The 10,309-nt window shown below is 53.0% G+C and overlaps 3 protein-coding genes across 3 annotated transcripts; 1 reads left to right on the top strand and 2 right to left on the bottom strand.

Moving 5' to 3' along the window:
* Positions 1–178: 178 nt before the first annotated feature.
* On the bottom strand, positions 179–3,191 carry EV422DRAFT_538859 (glutamine synthetase type III N terminal-domain-containing protein). The gene is made up of 4 exons (XM_053071006.1): positions 2,762–3,191; positions 2,603–2,673; positions 2,179–2,415; positions 179–2,103 (listed from the first exon to the last, which is right to left on the bottom strand). The coding sequence occupies exons 1-4, from the start codon at positions 3,182–3,184 to the stop codon at positions 354–356; spliced, it is 2,481 nt and encodes an 826-aa protein (XP_052923106.1). The 5' UTR covers positions 3,185–3,191; the 3' UTR covers positions 179–353.
* A 707-nt stretch (positions 3,192–3,898) lies between these two features.
* On the top strand, positions 3,899–5,906 carry EV422DRAFT_190700 (uncharacterized protein). The gene is made up of 4 exons (XM_053065202.1): positions 3,899–4,980; positions 5,041–5,170; positions 5,237–5,328; positions 5,402–5,906. Exons 1-4 carry the CDS (start codon positions 3,975–3,977, stop codon positions 5,734–5,736), a joined length of 1,563 nt encoding a protein of 520 aa, XP_052923105.1. The 5' UTR covers positions 3,899–3,974; the 3' UTR covers positions 5,737–5,906.
* Positions 5,907–5,992: 86 nt separating this feature from the next.
* EV422DRAFT_508354 (uncharacterized protein) lies at positions 5,993–7,061 on the bottom strand (the record flags this gene model as incomplete). The annotated part of the gene is made up of 6 exons (XM_053068738.1): positions 5,993–6,089; positions 6,149–6,583; positions 6,639–6,736; positions 6,804–6,834; positions 6,876–6,901; positions 6,990–7,061. The coding sequence occupies 6 exons, from the start codon at positions 7,059–7,061 to the stop codon at positions 5,993–5,995; spliced, it is 759 nt and encodes a 252-aa protein (XP_052923104.1).
* Between the last annotated feature and the right edge of the window lie 3,248 nt (positions 7,062–10,309).

The following is a 10,309-nucleotide window of genomic DNA, read 5'->3' as shown; positions in this document are numbered from 1 at the left end:
TAAAATCTGTTCTTGTGTCTCTGTCCACTTGATCGGAAATCTGCGAAGGATCTCCCTCGTCATGCAAGACTTCTGAGGATCCTTATGGTGCTTTGCGCTTGACTTCCAAGTGTGTATGCTCATGCTTCCAAAGCTCCGTGCGACCAATGCAGTGGGACGCACCCCACCGGCCTTAATGTCCACGAATCAGTTCATTGGTTATTTTTTTTGGGCTTTACAGTGTTATAACAGGCTTATCAGAGATCTCCAGAGCTAGTCTAGTGCTTTACTACGACTCCCGCTGACATGGGAGTTTTGGGGAATAATGTTGCAAGATTCAGGAAATGACACCCAGGGGTGGAAGGGGTAGAGCTTTAGAACAACAGTTCGGTGTACTTGGGGTAAGGCCATTGCTTGTCGCTGACGTACAGCTCAAGCTCATCGCTGGCCTTCCTGACCTCCTCGAGGAGGACCGTCAGCTCGTTACCGGCCAGGTCGCCTTGAGCCTCACCTTCGAGAGCGTTGACGCGGTCGATGGTCTCAGAAAGCTTCTCGGTGCTGGCTTGGAGAGCCGTGGTCAAAGCGGTGACCTTCTTGAGCAGACGCATTTCGGGGATGTCGTTGTACTCCAGCGCGAGGTTCTTCGATGCAAGGACGAGATCGCTGAGCTCTTTCTTGAAAGCGAAGGCCGCGGGGAGGACGCCTTGGTTGATCATGTTCTTCAGGGTGTTGGACTCGATGATCAGGTCCTTGGCATACTTCTCCATGAGAATGTGGAAACGAGAGTGGATTTCTCCCTCCGTCATGATGCCAAGAGAAGTGAGGAGGTTGGAGTGCTCGTCCGCAAGGAGCTGGCGGAAAGCAACGGGGCATTGCCTGATGTTGGGAAGACCGCGCTTCTCAGCCTCCTTGACCCAGTCGTCAGAGTAGTTGTTGCCCTCAAAGCGAATCTTCTTGCTGGACGTGATGTAAGCACGAACAACCGCGAGGATGTCATCCACGGAGGGTTCGGGCTTGTTGCCCTTCTGCTTAGTAAGAGCAGCGGTGATTTCGGTGATGGAGGCAGCAACGGCGGCGTTCAAAAGGACGGTGGGGAAGGAAGGCGATTGCTTGGATCCGACGGCACGGAATTCGAACTTGTTACCGGTGAAGGCGAAAGGAGACGTGCGGTTACGGTCCGTCAAATCCCGAGCAATCTGAGGTAATGTCGAGACCTTGAGGTCGAGGACGGTTCCTCCAACCTTGACCGTCTGCAGATGGGGCTGGGAGAAGTTGCGGACTTCCCGCTTCTCCTCGACAGCGTTGAGAACCTCAGTCAAATGCTCTCCCAAGAAAGCAGACACGATTCCTGGTGGGGCCTCATTAGCACCGAGACGGTGCTCGTTAGATGCACTGGCAATCGACGCGCGGAGTAGACCAGCGTGCTTGTAGACAGCGTCCAGAGTGGCGACCAAGAAGAGAAGGAAGCGGTAGTTGACCTCAGGCTTGATGGTGGGCTCGAGCAAATTATCGCCTTGATCGGTCGACAGAGACCAGTTGCAGTGCTTTCCGCTTCCGTTGACACCCTTAAAAGGCTTCTCGTGGAAGAGCACCTTCAACTTGTGACGGTGAGCGACTTGGTGGAGGGTCTCCATGAGGACCAAGTTATGGTCAACCGCAACGCTTGCCTCCTCGAAGATGGGGGCAACTTCGAACTGGTTAGGGGCGACCTCGTTGTGGCGAGTCTTCAAGGGCACACCGAGACGGTATAGCTCCAGTTCCGCCTCGCTGATGGCCGCAAGAACACGGCTGGGGATCTGGCCGAAGTAATGGTCCTCGAGCTGCTGGTGCTTGGGAGGCACAGTTCCGACCAACGTCCTGCCGGTGATTTTCAGATCGGGACGGAGGTTGTACAGCGCACGGTCAATCAAGAAGAACTCCTGTTCTGTTCCGAGGGTGGCGTAGACACGCTTGGTTTCCTTATCACCCAGCAAGTTCAAGAGGTTCACAGCGGCCGTCGAAAGGACTTCTGAAGAACGCAAAAGGATGGTCTTCTCGTCCAGCGCCTCACCGTTGTAGGAGATGAAGACGGATGGGACGTAGAGAATGGAAGTGTCGTGAGGACCTTTCCGCAGGAACATGGGACTAAGAACAGGAAAAACGATTAGGAAAAGGGTCTCGTGTCGAGAAGGACGATCAGGGAACAGAGCTCAAACATACCTTGTAGTGTCCCAAATGGTGTAACCACGGGCCTCGAAGGTGGAACGCATACCACCGTTGGGGAAAGAAGAGGCATCAGGCTCAGACTGAAGCAATTGGGAGCCAGAAAACGCATCAATTGCTGTGGTCTCCTCCATGCCGTTGGAGATGACCGTCCTCAGAGTCAGGAAACTGTCATGCTTCTCGGCGGTGGTACCGGTTTGAGGCTGGAACCAGTGAGTGAAGTGTGTGGCACCACTGTGAATAAGAAAGTACCATGCGTGAGAAAGATTGACATTTGAAGGGTGAAAAAGGGAGCTCGCAAAAACACCGAAGTTCGCAGAATCCCAAGGCAAGAATGGAGGAAAGACGCGAAGATGGTTCGCGAAAGGCTGCTGCGCTTTGCCCCTCGATCTCGACCATTCCCCCGGACGTGAAAGCTTACCGGTCCATAGCCCAGACCTTGACAGCGTGCGCAACGGCATCGGCTGTAGGACGGTCGAGAGATTGACGACCCTACGATTGACAGGTCACGCTCAGTCGAGGTGGTCCACTGGGAACATCGCGAAGTGGGTCGATCTCAAACTGGGCTTGTCGTACGTACCTTAATCTGCTGAACGAAACGAGCAAAGACAGGCTTGGGGAGAGTCTGCTGGAGCGTCTTAAGGTCAAAGACATTCTGACCAAAGATCTCGGAGACGTAAGCGGGGCGGTTGCCGTGCTCAGGCCAGGCGACTGAACGTCCGCTCCTTTGAACGGCATCCTGGACGGCTGAGATGCGGGCAGTTTGGCTCATGATGGAAGGCGGTGGTAGGTTGATGAAGTCCGGGAAGAGTTGAGACGATGATGCGGATAGGAATCGGCTTTGGGGGGGTTTGAGGGCTGATGAGATGGGAAGGATGGGGCAGCTGGGATGGAGGAGTTGGGTACAAATATTCCCACGCGATAAGGGCGTTTTCGGGATGCGCCCCATCTCCTCGCTCCCCCTGGGTGGGGCTTCCAGAACGCACAGTTGTAAAACCGCCATTTACTGTGCTGATTCCGAATGATGTGAGTCAGCATCGATGTGATAATATAATCGGTGCACGCGTCGGTTGTCCCCATATGAAGCCATTGGCCGGAGATACTTCAAGCGCGCTCAAGATCAACCAGGCATGTGCGTTGCTTCATCTCATTTCACTTCAGTCGGCTGTGTGATTGGGAGGTGTGCGGAGATGGATGCCAGGGGCATGCAAGCACCTGGTGGACGGCCGGTTTACGCCGCTAGACATACGGCTCCGGCGTTGTCTATCACCTACGGTTGTACCCTGCGGTATCGGGCTGCGGCATATGCCTGCTGTGGAACTGTCAACGGATTGCAGTGTGGCAGAGGAGCTCTCCAGGGCATTGAAGAACGGCGATGTGAATGAAGACCTGGTCTCCAACTCCTCGAACTTTTCAAATTTTCAGAGACTTGATCTCGACTACCGCTGAGTCTCCCACGCATCAACATGAGAGGTATCGTGAGAGGGGCAAGGTCACATCGAGTGAGGAGGAAGTGACGGCAAGGAGCGTGCGCAAAAGAAAGGATAAAGCAGCGACTGCGTTGCGAAACAAATCGGGAGTATTTATACGTATATGGGTTCGATAGACTTCCCCATGCCAATATTGGCAGTTTTACTGTATGAGGCGGAACGAGAAGTGGAAGCGACAAACCCGCGAGGAGACGGTTTGGAAAATACAATGGAGCACGTGATGCGCGCGTAAATTATAATAGCCGTCAGAAGCTGCCTTTTGCAACTGCAACTTCTTCTGCTGCATACTACCACAAGTGCGCAATGGCTCGCGAACTGTTGGACACCCCTCTCCAAGCTTACAAAAGAAAACGGGCGGACGTAGCGGGCCCGTCATGCGCCGCCTCTCGAGCTGCCGCGACCGTCAAAAAGCGCGTTAAAACGTCGACCCGGCCGTCTACTCAGTTTCTTTTGCCGTCCGGGAAACATCCGCGGGGCATAAAGCCAGCTGGAAACTATCTATTTGACTCGGCGCGAGGTGTGCGGGACTGTCGAAAGGGCGGGCTTGGCTATCTAGCATATCTCCCGGACGAACTTCTCCTTGACTTGCTCGGGCAGTTGGAGGCGGCCGACCTCTCGCGGCTGGCGCGGTGTTCTCAAGCTCTCTACGTTTTCACCTATCACGACGACCTCTGGAGGGCTTTGACTATCAACGAGTTTGGGACCGGAGGATGGGGTGTTTTCCAGAATACGTGGAGGAACACGTATAAATATCGCAATTGCGTCGATGCGGGACGGCCAGCTGCGTATCTTCCGGACGTCCCGATAGTTGTGGAAGGGATTTACTCAGATTTCCTGTTCACAAGCTTTCGCTGCGCCTCCGTTCCTTTGGATGCGCTATGTGGCGCCAGCATCGACAATATCGAGCGTCGCTCCAATCTCAGTTATCGCGAATTCGTCGTCGAGTACGCGAAGCCAAATAAACCGGTGATCCTCACTGATGTCGTCTCCCAGTGGCCGGCATATGAGAAATGGAGCGAAGACTATCTGCTTGAACATTATGGAAATAAGATGTTCACCGCCGAAGCTGTGCGGATACCTTTCCGGGATTACCTCAGTTACTCGCAGAACTGCACACAGGACGAGGCACCCCTATACTTGTTCGACAAGCGGTTCGCGGAAGGGACGAGCTTGTCGGAAGATTACACTGTCCCAGAATACTTCAAGGAAGATTTCTTTGGCGTGCTTGGAGAGCAACGACCGGATTATAGGTGGCTCATCATAGGACCCGCTAGGAGCGGTAGCACGTTTCACGTGGATCCCAACTCCAGTAAGTGAGAGAGAATGCTCTTCATTGTCTTGCGTGAAAGTCCGTCTCACTAGTCAGCAGCTAGTGCTTGGAATGCCGTCATCAGCGGAGCCAAGAAGTGGATAATGTATCCGCCGGAAGTCATTCCTCCGGGAGTGTTTCCCTCGCCGGATGGGAGTGAGGTGACGGCGCCCTTGTCGTTGCCTGAGTGGTGAGTAGCCAGGATTTTTTGAGGATCTACTCGGTTCTCGCTATTCACCAAACACTGTTCCCTCAGGTTTCTGAGTTTTTACGAGCAAACGAAATCCGGTCCATCGGCACCCATCGAAGGAGTCTGCCGAGCGGGAGAGATTCTGTTCGTGCCGCGTGGTATGTCCAAAAGCATTCCCCTCCCCAACGTATGAAACATATATCAATCTTCTCCTCCCCTTCCCAATTCTAGGCTGGTGGCACGCCGTCATGAACCTCGAACCCTCGATCGCCCTAACGCAGAACTTCGTATCATCGGAAAACCTGCGCGAAGTCCTACAGTTCTTGCGTTGTCGCCGGGAGCAAGTGAGCGGATTCTGTGATGGGGAGAGTCTGTATGAGAAGTTCACGGAGGCGTTCGAGGCCGCACATCCTGGCGTGATCGCGGATTTGATGAAGAAAGCTGACATGCGTGATGCACCCAAGGCATCGACGGATGAAATACCTAAACCGTCGTCGCTTTGGAGTATTATGAATGAGCTGGAAGGCGAAAGCGCGCCGCTCTTTAGCTTTGGTGGTGATGATTGAGCTGTTGTCGGGATGGAATATCATGCAGTTCTTATTGTGGGGAAGAACCGTATCTTTAAACTAGACTAGATGGTAGAAGCCATAGACTCTCTAGATACAATACGCCTTGCATAGTATTCAGTAGCAAGCTTTTCGCTCCAACTCTTCAGCCTTTCTTAGGGTGCTAACTTCGAAGTGCGGACGATGCTGCATACATTGCATAAAGCCGCAGGAAGAGACGACACTCAAGGTAACATCTGCCAAATCCAACCAGCTTTCATTTGCAGAGTGCGACGATGGATATATGATCTTCAGCAATCTCCGATTCAACCCACAAAGTGCGAAGGTCACTCACGGGCTTCAGTATTGTGAGACTGTAAAGCAGCCTTTGCTGAAGCAACTTACAGCTAACCCTTTCCATTGCGATACGCACTTGATTATCCTTCGATACCCCTTGTCGCCCTCAGGAACCTGGGTCATGATTTGCAATGATCCTGCAAAGTACGACACGAACATCTTTGCGAATGAAAAGACATGGTATACTTTGACTTGGGTGTCTGGGTAAGAAACCGAGAAATTCATCAATGCCACCATCCTTGGTTGGTCTTTCCGCTTTGTACGCTTACGACGAGTACCTTGAATGCAGATGGCGAGTTTTGGGGCCTCGAGACCATTGTAGCTGTACTCAACCTCGGACCGGTATGATTGCATAACCTTTTCGATGACTCGGGCCGTTTCCTTCTGTTTTTCTGCTTCGGGCGCCGTCTTCGTCTTGATTTCCGCCTGAACTAAAGTTTGTTGCAGATACCTTCTTGTCTGCGAGATGTGCACGTCTGGGCGATGCACGCCGTTCTCAATCAGCACATCCCTGCATCAACATCAGCGAGAAGTCTCATGGAAACTCGACTGAGAGAGTAACCTACAGCTCTATTTGCAAAGCGCCTTTCTTGATCAAGCCCAGCCACGGCCACACGTATCGGGTGGTGAACGTAGCCTCCGATGTTGGAAGCGGCTGGGAAATCTGTCAGGAGTCGCACATCACTCAGCAAGCACGTTCACGTATGACTGGAAGCACCGATGTTACTCACAAGGTATCCAACAACGTAGCTTCGTTGACAGCTTGACGATATTCATCTGGCCCCTCGGCTCGGATTTCGCACCTGAATGCATCTTTTCTTCGCTTCGCCTAGTCGCCACGCAAAGACCGGTCGTTAACACCGGTGCAGCAGTGAACGGATGACACCGAACTGTAAACAGTGGAATGCGCGGCTGACGGACAAACTCCCTGATGGCCGGAGATGCTGCAGCCACCGGATCTCACATCCCCAGTGGCACGACTGAATCATCAACAGCCACAGACGCTCATGCAGTCACAATCATCCACACAACTACCCCTCGGAATTCAATTAGAAGGGGCAGGACCCCCGCCACCTGTGTCGCCGCAGACTGGGATGGGCAACACGCGGAATCCGCATGTTTGGCGCCACATCTAGAAGGACGCCTAATGGAACTTGGAGACGCGTACTGTCGCCAGCTGTTCCCGAAATCCCAGCGGGATTTAAACGACCCGACATCGACCCGAAATCGCTGAGTCAGCAATAGACGCTTACGAGACCCTTGCTCCGATCGGACATCCAATTTGAGTTTTCTCCACCCCTCATCTTGCACTTTTTCTTTTGGTTGGGCTCGTACGTACAGTACGCGTCTCCAAGTTCCATTAGGCGTCCTTCTAGAGCCAGCGCTGCCAAACTTCAGTTAGTCCACGCGAGAGCACAGGATGAAGGTAAGACGCGTGGACCACCGCCTCAGGATGGATCGGGCGACGATACGTGGTTACTGACTCGTGGTCGCCAGCCGTTCCCGAAATCCCAGTGGGATTTGTTAAGTCGCAGATGAAGTCAGGCAACTTCTCTCCGGTGAAATTTGTCCAAAGTGCGACGTTCACGACAGAGGAGTCATGCATCAGACGCATCAAAGCGATATCGAAACGCTTCGAACAGATAGGGGCGGCGGTCGAACGCAACGCGGCGAATTAGAGATATGAAGCCGATCTCGAGTGGGTGTCACATTGGGAGCAATATACTCAAAAGGTTCTCGGAGTGAAGGCCAAAGGAAGCGAAAGCGGCAAGGCCTCGAATGGGTTGAGGTTGGCGCGGAAGAGATCATGGAGGACGCACGCGATGAGATGCGGCGAACCAAGCAAAAGCTACAGCAGCCAAAAGAGACGCCTCTGAAACCCCGAAAATTCGCTCCCTTTGTTCGGGAAGCCGAAAGAGCGGAAAGCGTTTCTTCATCAATCGATGATGAAGTATCGGCCCCGGACGTCGAAAGCGGGCGTAAATTGCCGTCTGCATTGTTGACCAAAAGTATTGCTCAGCTGAGTAACGTTGACGTTGCGGTACGTTTACATTTCGGTGGCTGCAATGTTCGATGAAGCTGCGGCAATCTGAAAGGCTGCCAACGCAAAAAATCTCAACAGGATCATGTCCTCTTCAATGGCGTTGACCCGCACCGAGTCCTCCTTAAGATCCAGCGAGCCATTCTCTCTGAGAAACGTCCTATACCGTCCGGAAACCTGATGCGCAATGCGCCCCTCGTTCTGTAAGTCGGATATCTGATGTCGCTTATCTCTCTCTCTGTCTGTCTGTCTGTCTGTCTGTCTGTCTGTCTGATGAAAAACTCGCTGATTCTGGTGAGTCTAGTGCTACCAGGTCGTGTCTCCTGATAGACGATAGGCTCCCGAACCTCCCGAACGAGTACCGACCCTTCCTCACCGAGGACCAGTATGAAGACGTACGACGAGATTTGGCGTCGTGGTCTTTAGGGGAGGTCAGTCCGTCAAAGCACGTAAAGAAAAGGGCAAAATCCTTTGTTGAGGTGAGACATCTGGTTCTGCGTTTCCGGTCGCGACGTCACCGGCGTCTGTCCAAACCAGTGTCCAAACGGCCTTTGCCGCGGCGGAGTCTGCATTGGCATTCGCTCTGCTGCTGTTGAGGCGACATGAACGATGGCCAAGATGTTCAGATTCCGCAGGAGGGGGTTCGGGGTATGCAGTGCGTCTCCATACCCACGCCCTTGTATGGAGAGAGCATTCGAAAATGCGTATTAGTTGTCCAAATACTCAAACCTTTCTCTCTTCCACTCTCCCTTGCCGAGGGCTACTCGTCAGGATATCCCCGCCAGCACAGACCACTCGCAACCCCAATATCGCCCGAATGAAGCTATCCGCGGGACAACCTCACTATTCATCAACATAACCCTCAAGTCTTAGGACACTTAGAGCTCCGCAGCGCTATGCTCCCAACGTGCGCGACATCCGTCAATCCGATTATTGCGAAACTCGGAAATCGGTTCGTTTTGTCGATGCCTATCAGAGTAAGACACGATAAAGACCTGCAGAACTCCGCAACAAATGTCTCCTCTATTAACACCGCTTCTCGGTTCAAATAGAAGTAGTACGCCGATCATCACATCATTGTGAACTTCTCAACCATGTACGAGTGCGCGGAATACCTTCGCGTCCACCCTCGACCAGCAAGCGAACCGAAAATCACCTCAAATGGTGACACTCAAAGTCAACGGCCGTCGCGTTCGGGTGCCTTCGTGTAGCTGAAGAAGCAACTACGGGCTAAACCAATCTGGATTGCTCTTGTAGTCGGGACGAGTCTGGAAGTTGCGGCGGTGGCGAAACAAATCACACCACGAATTCCTACATCCCGGTTGAGGTCTTCCCATAATCCTGTATATAAGAACAGAATTCTTCATGCTCGGTACTCCTGGTGCTTCAAACGGTCTTTTGTGCATAGATGTCGTAAATTTGGTCGGGCGACCGCAAGTGCGTGTGGCACGTCTTCGGTCCCTGTTCTCGTCCCGCCGTGCCAGTACCACAATTGCTTCTAGGCGGCAGCGTATACCGAGTCACAACTCTCAGTGCATCAAGATCTATTGCGGCGAGATCTATGTTTTAACGGCCGCCTTTGATGTCCACTCAGGGATGAGAGATGTGACGATAGCGTGCTTTTGCACGGCCTAGCTCTAACCTACGCTCAACAAGTGGGTTCACAAAGCTAATCCGGCAAGATACAACTGTATGTTCGATCATTCGTGCGGTGAAAACAATTGACACATGGAATAGGAATTGCGCATGCCGTTTTTGTTCGATGGAGGCCTCTGGGTTATATGAATGAACTCAAGTCCTCGGCACAGAGCTTCTCCTCTCCTTACTTTCTACGTAGCACGATCACGCCTCCTCCCGCAATACTCTGAATTTACGCCATAATTGTACCTAGATGACCTACTCTCATTCGCTCAAGAAAGCGGCGGTTCCCACAGTTGAGGTTCGCGACTTCAAGCCGCTCGTCAACCGGCTGATGCGCGCCGACAGCGTACTGCTGCTTGATGTCCACAAGGCTCTTGGGGGCGGATTAAGGGGAGGATGAAACCTTTGAGACCCGTCGCGTATTGGATTTCGTCGCGGAGGAGTGCGGGTTGGTGGGCTGTGCTTTCTGGGAGGCTTTGGCCGAAACCGGAGAGACACATGATGCCTGCTCGTGGGGGGGTGGCTCGGGAGAAGAGGGCGTTTGCTGTAGCCTAG

This window comes from Fimicolochytrium jonesii, assembly GCF_025526975.1.
Source record: "Fimicolochytrium jonesii strain JEL569 chromosome Unknown EV422scaffold_23, whole genome shotgun sequence".
In the NCBI taxonomy this organism is placed as follows: domain Eukaryota; kingdom Fungi; phylum Chytridiomycota; class Chytridiomycetes; order Spizellomycetales; family Powellomycetaceae; genus Fimicolochytrium; species Fimicolochytrium jonesii.
This window is presented reverse-complemented; position numbering and strand designations above follow the sequence as displayed.